Source organism: Oncorhynchus kisutch, linkage group LG24 (assembly GCF_002021735.2).
Source record: "Oncorhynchus kisutch isolate 150728-3 linkage group LG24, Okis_V2, whole genome shotgun sequence".
In the NCBI taxonomy this organism is placed as follows: Eukaryota; Metazoa; Chordata; class Actinopteri; order Salmoniformes; family Salmonidae; genus Oncorhynchus; species Oncorhynchus kisutch.
The window spans coordinates 14532638-14556154 of NC_034197.2; the positions used below are offsets into that span (position 1 = coordinate 14532638).

The 23517-nt window shown below is 41.0% G+C and overlaps 2 protein-coding genes across 3 annotated transcripts; one reads left to right on the plus strand and one right to left on the minus strand.

Moving 5' to 3' along the window:
- Positions 1-713: 713 nt before the first annotated feature.
- peds1 (plasmanylethanolamine desaturase 1) lies at positions 714-6335 on the minus strand. 2 transcript variants are annotated; one of them, XM_020459686.2, is made up of 6 exons: positions 6000-6335; positions 4671-4790; positions 4447-4538; positions 4167-4311; positions 3814-4026; positions 714-3142 (listed from the first exon to the last, which is right to left on the minus strand). In XM_020459686.2, exons 1-6 carry the CDS (start codon positions 6133-6135, stop codon positions 3021-3023), a joined length of 828 nt encoding a protein of 275 aa, XP_020315275.1. In that variant the 5' UTR covers positions 6136-6335; the 3' UTR covers positions 714-3020. The 2 variants fall into 2 exon arrangements, with proteins under 2 accessions (XP_020315275.1, XP_031659694.1); XM_031803834.1 differs by having other exon boundaries at positions 4167-4538; positions 6000-6329.
- Positions 6336-8585: 2250 nt separating this feature from the next.
- Positions 8586-10236, plus strand: cebpb (CCAAT enhancer binding protein beta). The gene has a single exon (XM_020459421.2). It carries the CDS (start codon positions 8848-8850, stop codon positions 9721-9723), a length of 876 nt encoding a protein of 291 aa, XP_020315010.1. The 5' UTR covers positions 8586-8847; the 3' UTR covers positions 9724-10236.
- Positions 10237-23517: the final 13281 nt, after the last annotated feature.

Below are 23517 nucleotides of genomic sequence, written 5' to 3' on the forward strand. Positions count from 1 at the left end.
CTTTGAGGTCCAAGGAGCACTACAAATCTCATGTCAGAAACACACCCGAACAATCAACAGTAACCATTTATATAACATGACTGATCTTTCTTTTGAAAAATAAGTGCATTAGGCAACATCTCTATTCTTGTATCATTTAGACAGACCAAATGTTACACTTAAGCGCTTTAACTAAATCCATTAATTGAAAAATTGTATTAAAGCAATTAGGTCATTAAAATAACTTAATCACACATTTACATCTAAGCAATAGTTTGTACTAAACACATGGCTTAATGCATCATATCATACCCTGTAACTTCAAATCTGCAATGGCAAAAGGATGACAGATAATCTTGCATATACTACATTATAAACTGACACATTTTTTAATTATCCATCAATCAAGTTAAGTTTGGCATTGGTCAATAGCAACATGATCTGAAAGACAACTGATAAGAGGTTACAATTTCAACAATATGAAAAGCCAATTCAGTTTATCCATTCAAACTTCTTCCCCTCAACTGAATTATTTAAACTAGTGAAGCCGTAGTCATAATTATTGATTGAGCTGCTTATTTACTATTATCCTCTCCCTACTTCTATAAAATACTTACTAGTATCCTTAGTAAAAAAAGTATAAATGACATTGTACTTAATATGTAAACTCACACCTGCTTTAATATTACCTAGCCTAGACAAAGCAGAACAGTAATAAGCAATGGAATTGATGCATAGTTTGCGTCACCACTTCTGCTTCCACGGGGATAATGGCAGCCATTTATTTTTAATAGGACCCATAAGACCATATCCATTAAATGCACCAAAACAACACATTTGAGCAGAATGTTATTTCATGATTGATCTATGAATGTTTCTGGCCAACAATATACTAATTCGAAGGATGATAACAAGATATTCATACATCAACCTGGTTGGGTTTGACTGAAATTATTCACTCCCAATAGAACCAGTGGTAGTGAAACAAAATGTCATCACTTTCCCAGCTTTTACAATATCCTACTTATAATAAAACAAACTCTGCAGGGATTTTTCTGCTGACCTACAATTGAGAAATATAGGAACTGAGTCAGAAGAATAAGGACCTTTGTTAACTTTCAGTAAAGTAATTTTGACATCTGAATAAAACAGGAGCTAGTTTAATTTGACACTTTAAAAAACTTCATAACTATGAATGCAAATGCCACATTACAGTAAGCCTAGCACTTAAAATTAATTGACAATTTGGGTGGTTCACCCCCCCCCCCAAAAAAAAAAACATTACTGAACAATAGCGAAACTTCACAAACTCAAGTGCTCACATACAGCAGGTTGATTTCATTCCACTATCAAGTGATTAATTAGTTACATGAAAACAGTGATGAAGGCTGGTGATCCTACATATTGCCTGCATAAGCCAACCTGCATGCATGTATACAGTATTATAAGTCAGTGTGACACACACACACACACACACCTTTGAATAGGGAATTTGAGACCAGTGTTCTTGTGTACAGCCTTTATTCTTCCCAAGCTGAACTATTTTCAAATATATAAATGATTTCCCAATTTTATATGGGAGAATAACACGCACACCACCACTGGTTTTTGGTGCTGGAAATAAAAGCCCCAGAGTTGAATTCATTATGAAAGAACTCCCACACAATTACCTTAGTCATTCATTTTGTACGTCAACGGTTTGGTCTGTGACAATGACAATAAATATCACACGCAGAGAGGTAATAGTGTGCCTTTTATAATGAAAGAATGTCTATGTTAAGGGAATTTAAGAACATAAATAGCATTTATAGCCAACCAGACAATTTGTTTTAGGTTAAGATAGTTAAGACACAAGGTTCAGGTTCACCACCAGTCAGACTGCATAGGTATCTGCTGCACAGTTCATTTACAAACATGATTACTAGAGCATACACACAAAGCACTTTCATTTCAGGTATTTTGCTAAATATGATGATTCATCACTTTTGATTACTCTTCTACTGCACTCAAAGTATTAGGCCATCACTGCAGCCTGCTTGGCATTGTTAGACGGCAGATATATTGGCAATATCACTGAAGGGTAATGTGTTTCACCACTTCCATGCTTCTGGGATGTAAAAAGGGTGTGTGGTGTGTAAAAAAAAAAGATTGGCAAATTACTTGAGAAAGACTGTATGGATACTTGCAAATTTAAGACAGAAAACCACTGGTTGAAAAGAACAGAAGCATTACATGATAGGTTCTGCAATAGAGAAGTGAAATGAAAGGCAGGAGATCACTGCATCTGTGATTGTTAAGGCGGTTTGAGAAGTCTGGACGAACATAGCAGTTACGTCGATTGGATGTAGACTAAATGTAAGCCAGCACTGCACTATAAAGGTTAAGCAAAAATATCTTAGGTAGGCGAATTATTGTTAACCAGCATCAACTATGAATAGGAAATTAAGGTAATAGGCAGTCCTTGACACAAAATACTGTGTCCATGCTACCCAGTGAGAGATGACCAGATTTTTTGTGACGAATAACAAACAGTGACGAATAACAAACACTAAGTGCTGAAAAAAAGCACACTGTTTCCTTCAAGTATTTCTGGTTGGGATATTTTGAGTTTTCATTTAAAGTTGTACGTTTTTTTTAGCATTTTCAGTCTGTAAAGTGGATGAAAAAAATATTTGACTGTCCCTTTGGGGACAATGGCTTTAGTGTTACACCTCAAGAAAGGTTGAGTCAAGTTAGACATACACGATCAGAAATAAAGAGCTAGATGAGGCGTTGAGAAAGTATTGCAATGTATTAGTGCTTTCAAAATGTTATTTCAAAAAGCACTTCCCACTCAGATTTCCACAGTGGGTTAAGAAAACACCCCTGGGCCCTTGACAAAACACTCCATGGTTAGAACCAGACAAAATGTGCAAGGTTTAAAGCTATATGGCATCTCTGAAACCAGATCCTTATGTTGGTGTCTCCTATTGATTATAGCTGGAGTTAGGCGAGAAAGAGACTGAATACTCCTGAGGTAGCGATGCAGCCAGTCTGCATGGTTACTTGGTTTTGTGGGCCCATTTCAGATCATCAGACCTGGGCTTCTCCCCAGTCACACTCTGGATCAGATCCTCAAGCCTAGACCAGAACCCCAGCTTCTCCAGGGGATAGTTCAGCCAGCCTGGGGAGATAAGACCATTATGGCTGCATTTAGACAGGCAGCACAATTTCTTTTTGACCAACCATTTTGTTTTTTTTCCAGAGAGGGTTACAGATACAGGTATAACATCAAAACTCATTAATTCAGATATATTCAGTTATCATTTTCTTGTAACTGTTGGCTGCCACTCAAAAAAAAAAAACTGGAATGCATACAAAGATAAAGTATCAATAGTTTTGTAATATTTTGTATCCAAGGAAAAGAAACAAAGCATCCTCAAACCATTACTATCCATGATATCGCCAAGGGCGAGGATAACACATTTGGATGACTGAGGCAATGTGTAGGCTGTCCTCCAGATTGCAAGGCAGTATTGTTAAATATTGGATTCTGGGTATGCCATTTCATTTCCCAGTTGCATAGACAGGCAGCCCAATTCTGATATTTGTTCCACTAATTGGTATTTTTACCAATCAAATCAGCTCTGAAAAAGATCTGTCGTCAAAAGTGATTTGTCAAAAGACTCAATTAGTGGGGAAAAAAAAGAAAAAAAATCTGAATTGAGCTGTATAAATGCAGCCAAAGGGGAAAAGATAGTTGGCTGCCGATTTAGTTTAATGATATTTCCCCCTTACTCGTATCCTGACAGACATATTCTGATACACACAAAGCCCATACCCACAAGCACTGACCTGTGGTGATGCAGAAGTATGTCTCGTGGGGGGAAACGTGATGGATGCGATGGTGCTTGCGGGGCAGGATGATGTGGCAGTTCTGCAGAAAGACCACCCAGCCTGGCAGCCCGAAGTATGTGTGCGACCACTTGTGAATCTGGTTGGTTAGGGTAACGAAAATGGCCAGTGCCATCACATAGCAGTGCCAGGGGTAGTTGTGATAGTGCTCCGCTATATGTGGATCGAGAGAGAGAAACAGAGAGAGCGGGAAAGCAAAAGAAGACTATTTTAGGGCTAGAAAAGGAAGTTTTCAGATGCCAGAGCATTGGCTCAGTTGAATGATAATTGTGCCATGTTTGACAGTAGCTCACCAGGCGAGAGGGTGAGGAAATTGAAAGCCATGTGTGCTAATGGGACCAGGGTCAGCATGCAGTTGTCACCATTTGTCTCAATGAAGTCATGGCGGGTTATGGCTGTAGGGTCAATGTGATGCTCCCTGAATGGTCGGATAAAGGCCTGGGGCAAGATATCAGAAAGTGGATTCAAAATAACAGGAGAAACAGTCAGAAAGTCAAGACAACAATTCGACAACACACATTTTGGGAACAATATCTTGTCAAATCCAGTCACGTTAGCAAATGCATCTCCTACTTTTCCAACGATGGGTAGCTCCACAGATCCCCAGGTGTCAGCCCCCCAGTGGACTAGACCCGAGGCAAAGTCTGCAGTCAGTATTCCTGCCACTGAGAGAGAGAGAGAGAGAGAGAGCGGGAAGAGATGGAGGGGACATGTAAGCAAATAATCGTGTAAATCAATGAGAAACATAACATGGGATGTAAGCCTATTCTAATGACCAGTGCTTCAGCTGTGCTTACCAATGCCCAAAAGGATGTACCACATATGACCCAGGTGGAAGTTAACAAGGAGGTGACAAAAGTTGAAGGCCATGAGAGAGAAGCAGAGGACAACACTAATCCATTCCTGACATCTTTTTCCTGTGGAGACAAATTAACATACCATGATTAAAGAACTGTAAAACCATAGAAAAGGCATAGGGGTGGATCTTCAAAGTAGTTAGACAATATTATGCCCAATGATATAACCTCTGAATGAAGGAAAAGCTATATACACTTGAATGGTCCTGCAGCTTTTTGTGCAACGTTTCGACCCAATGGTCTTCAACAGTTAGCGAGCATCATTCTTTCATGACATAACTTGTAACCTCTACCTGCGAGTTAATGGATGGTCACTTAACCAATGGTCACTTAACCAATACCCTTTAAAGGCTTTCTTACACTCCATGCTTTGCTGTTGTAGCTACTCATTTCATTGCGAAGCAGCTGGGACAGAAACACTGAGCTGATTCTTACAGCTCAAAGACAGTTCAAGGCCAAGCAGCCTTATAGCTCAACACCCCAGGCAATACCCTGCAAAGTTAGTTAGTCTCCTTACACCAGAGCAATGCTGTGCCAGTAAAGAGCTCTGTTCCAGGGCATTTACGTGTAGCTTAGCCTCAACAGCGGAGGATCAGCTGCACATAAACACCATGGACCAGAGCTAATGAGGAGCCTGACCAGTTGTAGTGCTATTAGGGCTGACAGAGGAGCATTCTGGACACAGCAGCACCTATATGCATTCAGTGTCTTTCAATGGGAGTCAAGCAGAAAAGAAGAAAAAAAAAACTTTCAAAAGCATCATGTCCAAAAGGTAACATACAAATAGGTTGTGTTTAGAGTTCAACTGACTCAAAGAAGGAAATGCTCAATTGGTACAGTGATCTGTCCTCAAACATTAGGCTAGCTTTCATTCATATTTTTTTGTTTTAAATACTTTGTGTAGTTAAACTGAAGTGTGCACCATGAATTTATTATGACGGAGCTTTGGTCCGTTCCTGACATCGCACTTAGCAATTAGGGCAAATTGTTTTGAAAGGTCAAGCAAGCCCCTCCCAGTGTGCGTGTGGAGCCTTCCGTGTATGGCTTTTATAGTATAGTTACAGTTGTAATGTCATTTCTGTATTCCGGAATTGTACCTGAACTGAAAATACTGATATTAAAATGCCTAACTTCTTTCCCGTGATCCTAATTAGTAAAATCCTGAAGCATAATTGGCTGATCTATATGCGTAAGTATTGTAGAAATGTAACGTTAGTAGGCTACGACATTCCTGAGTGGCGTTGACAAAAGAGAGAGCTGTTGCCTCACCTGGCGAATACAAATTCGCAAGTTCCAGAGCCCCTGCGTGTTGGGGACCCCACCGCGCTGTACCTCGACCGGCTCCATTTAGCTCTGTGCTCTGTAAATCTTGTCCACACCCGTTTTCGTTTACCATTCTCGCCATGTTCCACTTCTGGTTCAACCCCTTTCCACAGCCAGGAAACCAACAGATATAGGGAGGAACTACATAACAAGATACACGCCTTTATGAATGATCGAGCGCGCTCGTTTTACAAGCCGCTTGCGCCTGGCAAAGGTGTACGCTTCCGTGCTCATGAATCTGATATCTATCTCGGTCCGCTCTGGTAAGAATCAGGCTATCCCGGGGTGGAAATAATGCGGGATTTGTTTGCCTTAAAACTGCGTTGCCTTTCTAACCCTATCACATTGAGCCTGCTATCTAAAGCAGCCAATTACGGACTCGTACTTAGTTCCGTAATCAGGCGAATAACCAATTAGGTAGTGAGGAGAACGAACGCATTGCCTGACCCCACCCTTGAGAGGCCAATCAGAGCATGTGAGTTTGGCTGTTCAAGCGGCCATCAGCAGTTGCAACAATAACAAATAAAATAACCGCCCTTGTTTCAGTAAAAATATGAGGGAGGGGGCAGGAGAAATGTAATCGTTCTCAAATTCATAGATCGAGCTATGGATGCTTGGATTGACCATCCATGATACCAAAAGTATAGTTTTAACCATGTTTTAAGGCTGAATAGGATTGGTTTACAGTTACTTTGTTTTTAAACATTGGAGTAAAACAAGCTTACAGTTTGGGTTATGATGGGGTACGAGAGTTTGACCTAAACTCATCAGGCATTTATAAGTTATATTCTTCAAGAAATAATGGGTAAATATTCATTTACAAGTCCAAAAGTAGATGTAACAACTGCAGATTGCCCCTTTACACGTCAGACAGCTTTTCCAAGTTATACGTGGTAGGCAAACCTAATGCTAAATTAGAAGAGAGATGGGCCTTTAATTTAAAGGCAGTCATGGCATGTCAACGATGTTGAAATTATGTTTAGGCCAAAACATTTTATGGTTGTATACTACAGTTTTTAAAATTTCGTAATTTAACTTAATTCTCACTGACCTGTGTTAGGCCTATTTGAGATCATAAATCAAACAATTATCACAATAGAGAATTTTGCTGGAAACTATTGGGGTGATAGCCCCAAAGAAAGTAATGCAAGTCACAATCAACATAAACTTTTAATAGCCTAATAGAAGGCCTAGTCAGAGATCTCCTGAAGTTTACAGTCGAGTGAATTGTATCTTACAATACCGCTAGATGGCAGTGTAGACTAAATATAATTTTCCAAAATCATTGAACCACAAGTCACCAATTGTTCCTTTTCCCAGTCTTCTCAATGGAAAGTGTTGACTCTGTGAGTTACAATATGGTATGTAATGAATTTACACTCTGCCCTAAAATGTGTGATTTGATATTTCAAGTAACTCTACAAATGGTTTCAAATCTACAGTGGCAAAACCTTAATCTGTGAGTGTCTTTAGAATAGAATATAATTTATTAGTAGGATATTATAGTTAGGCTATTACTACAGACAAGTGTATTTTAAAATACACATATTTAAATACTCCATGCATTTACACCCGGGTCTGTTTGGTCCTAGCGGTATTTAAGATAATGTATATGGAAACAAGGTCACATTTGGTCACATTATTTAACAAATACTAAAATACACAGCACATAAGTATTTAATACAAACTCAAATACACATGTGTCTGTTAAATAGACTCAAATACACATGGATTTGAACCCAGCTCTGTAGGCTCCCACTGGGCTCAGACATCAATTCAACATGTAGTCCACGTTGATTCATTAATACTAATATACTAATACTAGTAGTATGGTTAGTTGTGAAATTCTCCCTTTCTAAGGTCCTTCTCAAAACCTCTACAGGATCCCCCCCCCCCCCCCCCCCCAGTTTACATTCTTGTTAATCTAATTTACAGTAGCTATTACAGTGAAAGAATACCATGCATGTTTGAGGAGAGTGCACAATTATGAACTTCAAATGTATTAATAAACTAATTAGGCATATTTGGGTAGTCTTGATACAACATTTTAAACAAATGTGCATTGGCTCATTGGATCAGTCTAAAACTTTGCACATACACTGCTGTCATCTAGTGGCCAAAATCTAAATTGCGCCTGGGCTGGAATAATACATTATGGCCTTTCTCTTGCATTTCAAAGATGATGGTACAAAGAAAACACCAAAAAAAGCATGTTTTTTTCTTTGTATTATCTTTTACCAGATCTAATGTGTTATATTCTCCTACATTAATTTCACATTTTCACAAACTACAAAGTGTTTTCTTTCAAATGGTATCAAGAATATGCATATCCTTGCTTCAGGTCCTGAGCTACAGGCAGTTAGATTTGGGTCCTGAGCTACAGGCAGTTAGATTTGGATATGTCATTTTAGGCGAAAATTGGGGGGAAAGGGGAGGATCCTAATTACAATTCAGAGCATGAAATCAAGACGGAAGAGGTTAGTTAGAGGAGGGGAACATATCACACCAGCTCCGCCCATTCTTTCACAGTCTATATAAAACTTTCCTAGACTCTCACTGCTGCAATAGACATCAACTTTACTCGTCATTCTGGTGACATTGACAACAACTTTCTGCTGAGTAATAGCTAAGTTTCTTGTTTTCTTCAATAACTCAATATTGTCACAGGGACATTCAGTCGTGTGACAATATACGTTAGTGTTTTCAGACAGAATTAGGCCTGCTCGCGTAGCCAATTTCCCGGGCGTCTGCCCCTGGTTTCGATGTTCCCGCAATCCAGCGGGTGTTAAGATCCATGGAAGTGGCCGGTTTCTACGACAGGGATTGCTTTGCTTTCCAGAGTACAAACTACATTATCAGGCCCATTAGCGATAACAGCACTTGCAAGCAGCCCATTGACGGCTCAATGACGGAGCTTGGCATAGCCGAGAACGAGAAAGCGATAGATTTCAGTGTCTACTTGGATCCTCCTGCTGCGCACTGTCAACAACTGGCAACACAAAACGAAACTCATCAGAGAGGGGTAGACATATTCGCAGATTTCCTTGCTGAGGAAAGCAGGATAAAGAGACGTTCATCATTACAACAAAACTACAGAAACTACATATCTCTCAACGAGCGGGAGACAAGTGTGCACGACAATCGAGAGCCATACGTCCTGGGCTATCCTGAACTGCAGGAGACCCGTGTGGACACCGTGTTCAGCCCGGAGTTTCTTGGGAACCACTTTAAATCCGGTGAAAGAGACGAGTCTCAAGAGGACCCAAGAATGGACAACGGTTCAACTGGCTACGACATGAGGTATCTTCATTACCAGTCGACTCCAAGTGGCAGCCTTGGTAACATTTCCACTGCATCCTCGTCTTCCTCCAGTCCACCCGGTACACCTGCACTGTCAGGTAAATGCACGTCGCCTTCGCGGGGCGGGAACATGTCGTCTGGTGTCAAGGGGAAGAAGCGACTGGAAAAGAACAGTGAGGAATATAAGCAGAGGCGGGAGAGGAACAACCTTGCTGTTAGAAAGAGCAGGGATAAAGCCAAAATGCGCAATACGGAGACGCAACACAAAGTGCTGGAACTGGCCGCAGAGAATGACCGTTTACAAAAACGCGTGGAGCAGCTGTCAAGAGAGCTTGCCACCCTGCGTAACTTGCTTTCTGCCACCGGTTAGTGTTAGCCACACCGGAGTGCCCACACACCGCTGGAAACCGGTACTTTATCAGGCACTGACTTAAAAACCCATGTATCGCTCTGCCATAATTCTGAAAAAGTGATTCCAATATGTTACGTTTGTGTACAGAATCTATATGTGGAAAAAGCCCCCAACAGTTTACAAGACACGTCGTGATTAAGCACAGAAGGTGCATGGAATGTGCAACCATTCATGATTCTTGACTTGTCACCTTCATTCTGTCTTTATTCATTTTGTGTATGCAGTATTTCTGTAAGGGCTTTGTATTTTATATAGAATATTGATAAATATTCTGTTATTTAAAAATACCTTTCTTTATCTGGAGCAGTGGTTATCAAGGGAAGTGTTGTAGCCCACTGCAGAGGTATGATGCAACTCTTTGTAACAGTATTGTCAATGAATTAAGTAATCTCTTAATATGATGAAAATGTACACATGTTTTAATGGTACTTGATATTTTATTGAATTAAACAGATTTATACTTTGATATTATTCATTTGTATGTTGTTTATTTGTGACATTTCAAAAAGGTAGTAGATCATTTGACTGGTGTATTCCACTCTCTCTTTCACACACATACATACACATACACATAATTAAATATACCATTTATGTATCTTTTCTCTCACATACATGTGTAAGAATTCAAGGTGTAAATAACTCAAGGAATAAAAATATAGGTGTACATAAATTCAAACATAAGGTAGCTTATATCTCTTATTTTAGACCAAGTGATTTGGAATATGATGACATCTAATGATAGTTATTCAAAATGATAAGTCATGATATTGAGAACCTAAATGTAAATACCAGTATTACTACAGCGTGATTCAGTTAAACAATTCAGCAGTGTATTGGTGAAAGAAGACATACTAACTGAGTCTTTTAATCCAATGGCACCATTATCTTAAGCACACACCTCTGTCAATAGTCTGTTGGGTCCACTGACCCACAGAGGGGTTCAAGGCCTCACAAACCAAGATTAATCAGCAACTAACCTCCTGCCCAAACACACCACCACAGTCCTGCAAACAGTTTTTTGAAAACGTGTATAACCTGCCAGCCTCAAATATCAAGTGGCATACTTTAATATTTAGCCTAAGAGACGACCCAAAAAGAAGAGTGATTTTGGATGTGGAAATAATAATAATGATCAGTAGGACTAGATAAGCAAGTTCAGTTTTAGTTTCAACTAAAAACTAGTCTCAGTGGAACTGGTCGATAATACCAAGTTGCCATTTCTACACATGAATGTGGAAATTACTGAAAATACTATCAAACTTGGCCCTCGAGTTGCCGTAATAATACACCCTTAGAAAAAAAAGGTTCCAAAAGGGTTCTTCAACTGTCCCCATAGGAGAACCCTTTTCGGTTTCAGGTAGAACCCTTTGGGGGTGTATCTAAAACCCTCTGGGTTTTAGGGTACATAGAACCTAAAAGGGTTCTACCTGGAACCAAAAAGGGTTCTTCAAAAGGTTCTCCTATGGGGACAGCCCAATAACCCTTTCAGGTTCTATATAACCCCCCACCCTGCCACCTCACTCATAACAACATCTTTGACATGGGCATGGCCTACTGTATACCCATGACAATGCAGGGCGGAGGTTTGGGAAGGATGCCAGTTTCAGGAGAGAGAGCAAATGGTGTATGTGTGCTTTATGTATTTCTCAATGAGGCTTTGTTACTGCACCCAATAGCTCCAAGAACATTTTCACACTGTCATTCTTCCTTGTATCACACAAAATAGAAAATACAATGTTTTGAACATACTGGATTTCACAACACAACTTCCCATAATGGAAACAGAGTATATTGCTCAACAACATCTTCCTGTTCCATCAGTGAATTAAAATGTCACACCCAATGAAAAAAAAATCCTCTATGCAATTTGAACTTACAAGACAAATCTAGCAATAGGTTGTAATACTTAAAGGGATAGTTCACCCAAATTATACTGTACATTCACTTAATTTGATTGATTCCTAAAAGTAGTGCACACTGTATTGTCTTGGTTGGGTTTGTTTTCTAAGTTGCAGCATAGCATTAACATCATTGAGTTTTACCCTCAGTTTAAATGGATTGGCTTTGGTTATTGTTCTCAGTCTGACACACACACACACACACACACACACACACACACACACACACACACACACACACACACACACACACACACACACACACACACACACACACACACACACACACACACACACACACACACACACACACACACACACACACAAACTTGTTACTTGGGGTGACCTTGTAGTCCTGGCCCCTGCAGCTCCTGGAGCCTCCCGGATCCCTGCTAGTGCCTGTTTCAGACTGAGGAGAGGGAATTTCCCACACATATTACCGTCAATGAGCAGTGGTTGTCCGTAAACTCCACATTGCATCATACCTACTGCAGACCAATAGCCCTCCTAAAAACTCCTCTGGTAGAGCAATACAAACAGAGCAGCCCCACCTTGTGTTTGAGACTTTAAACAGGACATGGTAAAATGGTAAGCTATCCCTCACATCTATGAATCACTAGTTTTGTTTATTTAGAGTGAGATCTAGCTAGATAAATTATAGCCTTTCTTGTTGTACTTTCTTTCTATTTATGTTCAATGTGAGACTTCCCTCAAAACACTCTTCCCTGAAGACACATGAAACAGTGATATTTCAACATATCTGTGACTTTTTTGGACACCATAGCATTTCAACATGATATCAATATGCAACAAATAAGTATAGGGACGATATTGAACACTGACCAGGAAATGTACCAAGTTGACTTTTCTTGAATCATATTCATTTCCAAATTGTGTGTATGGTATACACTTTTTGGGAAACTAAATTACATTGCTCTGTCAAAACAGTTGCATTATACTGAAGTAATAACACATTTATAAACTATACATTAGGTGTAACTCTTTTTTTATAAATATTATTTATACACATTGGCTATAAGACTCAGGCTGGTTCCCAGACTTGCCCTCTACAAGATCATCAGCAGACTCCATCACCTTTGTCTACCATCCTCTGACCAGCTCCCTTCACTCAAGCCATGAACTGACCCTCTCCATCTTCAGAGGATGCAGCTTTCAAAGACTTCGCCTCTCTTGGTTGACCTGTCATAATATATTTATATAATATATTGTCAGGCAGATACTCACTGTATCTGATTATATTTTATGTTAACGAACAGTTCACTACTACAGACCAAATAACTGATTTCGATTTTACACATGCCAATAAATGGATAGTTCACCTAAATTACAAAATGACATATTGGTTCCCTTACCCTGTAAGCAGGTTATGGACAAGGTATGACAGCAGTTCATGCTTTGGTTTAGTTTCCCTGGCACTATTTCCACATGCTAATGTTTTAGCATTTGTGACACAAATCACATTAAAGTCATGGGACCAATATTAGCATTTCTTACTCACGTCATGTTTAAAACCTCCATAAGTGAATTTGTTGAGCTTCACAATCAATTTGAGATACTTTTAGATGATTTGGACATGATGCGTGAAAAATGCTAATATCAGTCCCATGACTTGAATTTGATTTCATGCCACAAATGCTAAAATGTTAGCATGTGGAAACAGTGCCAGGGAAACTAAACCAAAGCATGGATGCTGTCATACCTTGTCCATAGACTGCTAACAGGGTAAGGAAACCAATGTGTCATTTTGTAATTTGGGTGAACTATCCCTTTAACCTAGATAAAAATGGCAGTAATGTGAGAGATGTGCTCCCCGGATATCCGGGGAACATGGGCTTGCTACGGGAATTCAGAAATGCTGAGATACCGTAAGAGGCAGGAGGATGATCTGGCTTGGAGTGAACCCAGATTTCAACAGCTTCTTTACTTCTCCTATTTTACTGTGAACGACTGCAAAGAGGTAGCACTGACGTGCAGTAGCAGGGACCTGTGGTCACTGCAGAGCAAGTATTATGGGTCTTGTGAAACAGAACGCCATCCTGCTCTTGCATAAGGGAAAACATTGGCAGGTGACAAAACAACCATATACTGTATGTAGGTGACAATTTAGTTTACCTTTGGTTACAGTGTCATACTGTAATTTGTATGTAGAGGTCAGAGATGCGTGGCAAGCCAGGCCTCTATACCACCCAGAATACAATTACACAGCACAATTAAATTAAGTTGATCACTTTCTCAAACAATGATGTTATATCATACCGTATTACAATTCATAGATGCGTATGTAAACAAATAGAAACAACTTAAAAATGAGATTGGTGCTGCAAGTGAACCTGACATTGGCAATATGCAGGCAGGCAGGGGCAGAAAAAGCTACCACCACCTGAAGGGATGGAAATCAACCGTTTGTGTGGTGTCAGACTACTCACAATGGCTCTGACAATGAGCCCACATGCGAGATATGGCATCGTTACCTTTCTGATCAGATAGAGAACGCGTTAAATCAGTTATTGTATTGTCATAAGTGATGAAAGTGTGCCTTAAATACACACAAAAGGATATTTGATCAGTGAATTGAGTTTCTAGTCACATTTTATCAGACACAGAAAAGCTTAGAGTGTTGAACATCTGAACTAGAAAGTTGAAGCATCTATCAAGTCATTGCTCTGTTCCTCAATGTACTCCCTGAAAACTTCCTAGATTACATGTACTAAAGCAAAGGTCCGGTTTTCTTTTGACATGACCTTCAAGTTCTTTAAACCTCTTAAGGATCTGACCCTTTTTTTAAATGTTCACCTAAAATGACATACCTATACATATATACAGTCAGTGGCCAAAATATTTGAGAATGACAAAATATTAATTTTCACCAAGTCTACTGCCTCAGTTTGTATAATGGCAATTTGCATATACTCCAGAATGTTATGAAGAGTGATCAGATGAATTGGAATTCATTGCAAAGTCCCTCTTTGCCATGCAAATTAACTGAATCCCCCCAAAAACATTTCCACTGCATTTCAGCCCTGCCACAAAAGGACCAGCTGACATCATGTCAGTGATTCTCTCGTTAACACAGGTGCTTGAAATCATTGTTCTTCCTCTGTCAACCATGGTTACCTGCAAGGAAACAGGTGCCGTCATCATTGCTTAGCGCAAAAAGAGCTTCATAGGCAAGGATATTGCTGCCAGTAAGATTGCACCTAAATCAACCATTTATCGGAACATCAAAAACTTCAAGAAGAGCGGTTCAATTGTTGTGAAGAAGGCTTCAGGGTGCCCAAGAAAGTCCAGCAAGTGCCAGGACCGTCTCCTAAAGTTCATTCAGCTGCGGGATCGGGGCACCACCAGTACAGAGCTTTCTCAGGAATGGCAGGAGGCAGTTGTGAGTGCATCTGCATGCACAGTGAGGCGAAGACTTCTGGAGGATGGCCTGGTGTCAAGAAGGGCAGCAAAGAAGCTACTTCTCTCCAGAAAAAAACATCAGGGAAATACTGATATTCTGCAAACTGTACAGGGATTGGACTGCTGAGGACTGGGGTAAAGTTATTTTCTCTGATGAATCCCCTTTCCGATTGTTTGGGGCATCTGGAAAAAAGCTTGTCCGGAAAAGACAAGGTGAGCGCTACCATCAGTCATGTGTCATGCCAACAGTAAAGCATCCTGAGACCATTCATGTGTGAGGTTGCTTCTCAGCCAAAGGAGTGGGCTCACTCACAATTTTGCCTAAGAACACAGCCATGAATAAAGAATGGTACCAACACATCCTCCGAGAGCAACTTCTCCCAACCATCCAGGAACAGTTTGGTGACGAACAATGCAATTTCCAGCATGTTGGAGCACCTTGCCATAAGGAAAAAGTGAAAACTAAGTGGCTCGGGGAATAAAGCATCGTTATTTTGGGTCCATGGCCAGGAAACTCCCCAGAACTTAATCCCATTGATTGACCAAAATCCTCAAGAGGCGGGTGGACAAACAAAACCCCACAAATTCTGACCAACTCCAAGCATTAATTATGCAAGAATGGGCTGCCATCAGTCAGGATGTGGCCCAGAAGTTAATTGACAGCATGCCAGGGCGGATTGCAGAGGTCTTGAAAAAGAAGGGTCAACACTGCAAATATTGACTCCCGAGGGGACCCACCAATCCTGTAGAGGTTAATTAAATACAGTGAGGGAAAAAGGTATTTGATCCCCTGCTGATTTTGTACGTTTGCCCGCTGACAAAGAAATTATCAGTCTATAATTTCTTTTTTTAAATTTCTTTTAAAAATGTTACCCCCTTTTCTCCCCAATTTCGTGGTATCCAATTGTTAGTATTGTTAGTCTTGTCTCATCGCTACAACTCCCGTACGGGCTCGGGAGAGACGAAGGTCGAAAGCCATGCGTCCTCCGAAACACAACCCAACCAAGCGGCACTGCTTCTTAACACAGCGCACATCCAACCCGGAAGCAAGCCGCACCAATGTGTTGGAGGAAACACCGTGCACCTGGCGACCTGGTTAGCGTGCACTGCACCCGGCCCGCCACATGAGTCGCTAGTGTGCGATGAGACAAGGATATCCCTACCGGCCAAACCCTCCCTAACCCGGGCGGCGCACAACTCCGGCTGCGACAGAGTCTCTGGTGGCACAATCAATATATAACATTTTTGGCATGTGTTTTTCTGGATTTTTTTGTTGTTATTCTGTCTCTCACTGTTCAAATAAACTTACCATTAAAATTATAAACGGATCATTTCTTTGTCAGTGGGCAAATGTACAAAATCAGCAGGGGATCAAATACTTTTTTCCCTCACTGTATAACAGAATAAAAATGTATTCTCCTCATCACAGAAAATAAATATCTAAGAATCACAAGTTTTATTGTCTTGTAATTTTTTACAAGACCATTTACTTTGCAGTCAAGAAAAAAAATCTAGTATTGAAGAAAGGGAGGTATGTTTTTTGCAACTGGCAGTGATCAACAGGTTTCTAACTCCTTTTTTGCATCATTGTTGCCTACTGCACCAGATTAGTGGATAGTTGCGCAATAAGATCCTAGTCATATCGTCTACCTACACAATGTCTCACGCTCATCCATGTACAGGTGAGCCGGCCCACACAGGCTACTCAACAGGAAATGGGGTGTGTTGGCACACATTGTTTGAATAGATGAACACACCACCCACATCAAGCAAAATGTGACAAACCTCACATTCATTTGAACCTTTCCCCTTATTTCAATAATTGGGTGTAGCTGATATTGATAAATGCAAAAAATGATAACAAATAACAGTACATTTGTATCAGTATATACAGTATGTAATGCAATGGGTAAATATCTACAAAAAAACTATATATTTCACAATTTCTTCTGCCACTACCAAAGTATGTACAACTTTGCATATAATGATAACAGTCACCAATATGAAAAGCAATACAGCAGTGTCAACTGTTGTGGTGGCGGAGGCCCAGGGAGGTCAGCTCAATTAAGTTTGTTTTCATTATTACCCTCTTGTTAACTTCATCAGTCGTTGCCATGCTTGATGAGCGCTGGGCCAGAGGAAGGAAGTGGGAGATTCAGAGCACATTGGAGGGGTAAAACACCAGCTATACAACTCAGAAATATGTCTGTTTAAACAAAGAGCAAGCTGCTGTGACCTACATGCCTTAACCAAACCTCTTAACACCAAGCAAGACCGCATGTGACATCTTAGCCGTAGCAGGCCTGACAGTGACAGGGTGTCGACACCATCAGCAAACGGGGACAGGAACAGGAACCAGTACTAATGCTCATGGGTTAGTGTCATAGCAACCGTCACCAAAGAGATCAACTTCAGAAACTATGTTGCGTGGTCGGGATAGCAATAAGACAGTAACAGTGTTTTTCCATTAAAGTGAAGAATGCACACTCAGTTTAGAAGTGTCACACCCTGACCTTAGAGAGCCATTTTATTTCTCTATTTGGTTAGGTCAGGGTGTGATGTGAGGTGGGCATTCTATGTTTTGTTTTCTAGGTTTCTTTATTTCTATGTTTTGGCTGGGTATGGTTCTCAATCAGGGACAGCTGTCTATCGTTGTCTCTGATTGGGAATCATACTTAGGTGGCCCTTTTTCCCTCCTTTCAGTGTGGGTAGTTAACTTTGTTAGTGGCACTTAGCCCTGTAAGCTTCACGGTTGTTTTTCGTTTGTTGTTTTGTTGGCGACATTTTAAAATAAAAGGAAAATATACGCGCACCACGCTGCGCTTTGGTCCACTTCTTTCAACGGCAGTGACAGAACTACCCACCAGAAAGGGACCAAGCAGCGTGGTAAAAAGGAGGACTGGACATGGGATGACATCCTGGACGGCAAGGGATCCTGGCCATGGGAGGAGATCCTGGCCGGAAAGGATCGCCTGCCGTGGGAGCAGGTAGAAGCAGAGAGGAAGGTGAAGGCAGCTGGTAAAGGGGCCCAGCGTTATGAGGGGACAAGGCTAGTAAGGAAGCCCGAGAGGCAGCACCCAAACATTTTTTCGGGGGGCACACGGGGAGTTTGGCTGAGTCAGGTTGGAGACCTGAGCCAACTCCCCGTGCTTACCGTGGTGAGCGCTGTACTGGTCAGGCACCGTGTTATGCGGTGGAGCGCACGGTGTCTCCAGTGCGCATTCACAGCCCGGTGCGCTACCTTCCAGCTCCCCGTATCGGCTGGGCTGGAGTGGGCATCCAGCCAGGTAAGAGGGTGCCGGCTCAGCGCATATGGCCGCCAGTACCGCTCTACGGCCCAGGATATCCTGCGCACTGTGTCTCCGGTGCGTCTGCACAGCCCAGTGCATCCTGGGCCTGCGCCCTGCACGTGCCAGGCCAAAGTCACCATCCAGCCAGGACGGGTTGTGCAGGCTCTACGCTCGAGACCTCCAGTGCGCCTCCGCGGCCCAGTGTATCTTGTGCCCGCTCCTAGAACCAAGCCTCCTGTATGTCTTCCCAGCCTGGTGAGTCCTGTGCCTGCTCCCAGAGCCAGGCCCCTTGTGTGTCTCTCCAGCACAGTGATGATCCATGGCAAGAAGCCTCCAGTGATGATCCATGGCAAGAAGCCTCCAGTGATGATCCATGGCACGAGGCCTCCAGTAATGATCCATGGCAAGAAGCCTCCAGTGATGATCCATGGCACGAAGCCTCCAGTGATGATCCATGGCAAGAAGCCTCCAGCAGTGACAGTCTCCAGTCCGGAGCCTCCAGTAGCGACTGTCTCCAGTCCAGAGCCTCCAGCAGCGACGGTCTCCTGTCCTGAGCCTCCAGCAGCGACGGTCTCCAGTCCGGAGCCTCCAGCAGCGACGGTCTCCAATCCGAAGCCTCCAGCAGCGCCGGTCTCCAGTCCGGGGCCTCCAGCAGCGACGGTCTCTAATCCGGAGCCTCCAGCAGCGACGGTCTCCAGTCCAGCCCGCAATGAGGGTTCCCAGTCCCAGCTTCACGGTTGTTTTTCGTTTGTTGTTTTGTTGGCAACATTTTAAAATAAAAGGAAAACATACGCTCAACACGTTGCGCTTTGGTCCAATTCTTTTGACGGCCATGACAAGGAGGCTGGTTTTGGGTGAGTCAAAATTCTCTGAAAACCTACAGAGGATTTGTCACACTTTGACGTTCAGTAATGAAAAAATCCAAGGAAATAATATTCTCAGAAAAATAGATAATGGAAGTGAATTGATCTTTCATTCAGTGAAACACTTCTGGTGGAGGTATTATGACACATCACACGCTGCATGACTTGCATGACCACCAAGTACTGTGTAAGTACATGACAAGACAAATGTGTCTGCATCCGTCTATTAGGTTCTAATGACTCCAGCTCCCACAAGTCATTAAGCATTTCTCAGATGGTTTCGTTTTCTGGAATTTCCAGAACCCCATATGGCCCCATGAAGTAATTCAGAGTATCAGAGAAAGAATTCGCTTTTATACCCTAAGGGCCTCTCAGGGCTGGCTGGCCATTGGGAAGTTCCAGGTTAATGACTAAACTCAGGACATACATTAGAAGGATTGACTCCCTTTCTGATTAGTACTGTACTGAAGTCACAGGTTCAGCAGAGGAGGCTAAGCAAAGAACCAATAACTAGGTCTATGAATGTCAATTCATTGTCAAATGTAATTTCTTGCCCATTTTGTCACTGAAAGTTTTTATTATGACTACATTGATCAATTAAGTCACCTAGTAAAAGGCAAATAAATATGAATCAACATTCAGCAACATTGTTCACAGCAGACCATGAATATATACAATATGCAATACAAAATAAATACAAAAGTTTATTCTTTAATAATCTTCTTAATTAATTTATTATCAGGTAGTCAATCATAGTGTATTGTTTTGATCCTATCATATAAACGGTGCTTCTTGTATCATCATATTTCAGCATGATCATCATCATCATTATCAGCAGCATCATCAGGAGCACCATAAACATCTAAACAATCCTGCTAATGTAAACTTTTTGCATAGTACAGTTTGTACTGAATAGAGCAAGCTATGCCTTTAAGACCACTTCCTATCACTGGAAATGCCTTGGCAGTACTTGTCCCAATGCCGACTGGTGCTGCCTGTTCCATCCTGTCTCTTGACGTCAGCAGAGCCTCGAGGTTTGGGAGTGCTATTACTCACTCTTTAGTTGCATTCCTCTGATGCATGTAACACACACACACTCACTTACCCCCTAGTTTTTCCTAGCGCTGTTAGTTAATCTACTAGTCCTGGGCAACAACAGTGTTGTTACCCACATTCAGGGCCAGTTCCAGGCATAAGCGACATAAGCAGTCGCTTAGTGCCCTGGTGACTTAAAAAAAAAAGAAATTTAGAGTAAGAATAGTAGAATAAACCAGAAGCAATTTCGAAATTTGGTTGTGCATCAGCAATGTTTCTCTTGTTATGTCAGTCACTGGTGGTTACTGAATTAGCCATGTCAACTAACAATTTGTAGAGCGGTAGTTAGTCTAGCCAGCTATCTAAACTTATATTAATAATGTCAGAATACTGACCGGGCACACAGGGCACGTGTCCAGGGGACCCCCATTGATTTTGTTAGTCATTCTCACTCAGATATCATATTAACATGGCATAAGTCATTACAAAATGTATTGAATTGCCGGAAATCAGCTCTAAAATTACAAAAATGTCTCTCCACCCCATATCACAATTGGTAGAATAGCAGAAAACGTGTTTCTTTCTGCCCCATGGCAAAATTTGTTAAGTGCATGAAATTGGTTATAAATGTACACGTTTTCTCTCAGCCCCATAGCCACATGTGTACAATTGCAGAAAACTTGCTTTAAAACTGCAACATTTTCCAGTGGTGGAAAAAGTACTCAATTGTTATACTTGAGTAAAAGTAAAGATACCAAAATGTCTGAAGTAAAAAAGTAACCCATTAAAATACTACTTAAGTAAAAGTCTAACAGTATCTGGTTTAAAATGTACTTAAGTACAGTGGTGAAAAAAGTACTAAATTGTCATACTTGAGTAAAAGTACAACTAAATGCTACACATCAAATTCCTTAAATTAAGCAAACCAGACGCCACAAGCTTTTTCTTTGGGGGGGGGGGGGGCAATCGCCCACACTTTGACATAATTTACAAACGCAGTACTTGTGTTTAGTGAGTCTGCCAAATCAGAGGCAGTAGGGATGACAACGCTTTGCTGTCTTGCCTAAGCATTCGAAATGTAACGAGTACTTTTGGGAGTCAGGGAAAATGTATGGCAGTGAAAAGTACATCTTTCCTTTAGGAATGTAGTAGAGTAAAAGTAGTCCGAAATATAAATAGTAAAGTGTAGATACCCCAAATAAGTAGTACTTCAATGTATTTTTACTTAAGTACTTTACACCACTGACATTTTCTCTATGCCCCATGGCAAAAATAAGTACAATTGCAGGAAATTAACAAAAAATGTTCTCTCCACCGTCAAGAGAGGGGCCACTAAAATGTTTTGCTGCAACATGGGCAACCACCCAACCAAATATTGCTTAGGGCCCCCAAAAGGCTACAGCCAGCCCTGCCCACATTTGGCCTGATACACTAAAACATGCCTGAAGTATTTATAGATATTTTACCTTTGGTCTCATTGTCCCTAATGATAAACCACAACAGCTGTGTGAGTAGTGTATAACCATGAAGAACACTAAGCCATGGCTTGCATATCATGTGGACTTAAGAAGGCCGCAAAACATGGCAACACACATCAAGAGGAAGACAATGTTTGTTTTCCCATGTGGAAGTTGTACAAGCTGGACAATAGTGGCAAAAATAACTATAAAATTCATCTGTACAATCACAATGTCAACACTTAAGAGGCAGTTTTGCTCCTGTCTCCTTTGCCTCCGTAAAATAATGGTACTAACCAAGGACTGAAATTATGGTTAACCTTCTAGAATCTAAGTTCTGTCTAAGCCCTGTCAACTAGATGCAGCTGTGGGACGACATTTTGTTGATAATTTGTAGACTGCAAATTGACCGCAAGAAGCCCAAACATAATGTTTGATTAAAACATAATAATTTCCAGCCTTGCTTACATTTGTATACGATCACTTGTCTCTCTATTATGTGTGGGGAAACACGGGAACAGATTTCTTAAATTAAAATCACTTGGAGATGATTTCCTGGTGTTATTATAGTCTTTTATGTCCAAAATCAGAAGAATAAAAAATAAAAAATAACTTGGGGTGCCAAATGAAACCAACCTCGGGCCAGTTGGGGAAACATGCCTTAAGGTATATCATTTATTTTTTAAAACGTGATTTGTATGTTCTGAAGTGTCTGTCCTATATCTGAGAGATATCAAAAATATCAGGAAACTATTTGTATTTATTTTGGCATGTATTTATACATACAAGTAAGATTATTATTGATGAATACAGTTATGGAAAACAGGAAACGTGTGGGCTACACTGTACACAATGTGCCCAGGTATGTGAGTCATACGTTTGTATGATGACACAAGGAAACTTGACTTGTCTGTTTATGTTGAAACTTGGGCTGTTTGCGTGTACTAAAGAGCCCCCTTGTGGCAACTTCAAAACCCTGGTCTTGCACAGCCTACAAAGTTTGTCACAGTAAATAACACAGAGATATAATAAGACATTATTAAATGTCGGTATTTTTTGCCAGGTCAGCGTTATCTGTCAATGGTCAGATTTTAAATCAGAATTAGTCCACAAGTGTCATACTGCAAAATAGTTGTATTATTAAACCAAGATAGACCACTGTCTGTCGTTTCAAAAGAGATCAAATCAGTCATAGTGGGCAGAACAAGCAACGAGGTGGGTAGAGCCATGAACGAGCTAGCGAGATCCTATTGTCGCGTTCTAGCAATATTTTCATATTTCCGTTAGGGAACTCCTATTATGTGAAGTGCGCGTGTGCAATAACTCGAATCGTTTTGTAGATTTAAAAGGTAAAGTCTACAAAACGTAGTCCACTCTGTTCTTAACAAATTCTAGTTTTGGGAACAGAAAACTGTATTGAGATCAAATGTTTAATCGATTAGATAATTAGCAGAATCTCGGCCAACATCCATCTCGTTCCATCATCTCCCACTGCCGGCCATTATTTGGTAGTGAGTGGAAACGCCAAGCTGATGCTTCACATTTATACATCCGCTGAAATATCGGTCTCATTGTTCTATCTGTGATGCCGCTGTATGCTGGACACTTCTTTATAGTCTACTGATTTAGCTGCTTAATGTCTGAGGAACAGAAAGGCCTATCTCACCTATCAAGATTATTGGTACGTTATGGTCTTCTGGGGAGAAGCAGTAGCTCAAAGAGATGTCTGATCAATATGCTCCCTTAGTATGGCGGGCAAGGCTAAGCCTAGCTTCAATGACCATTCTTA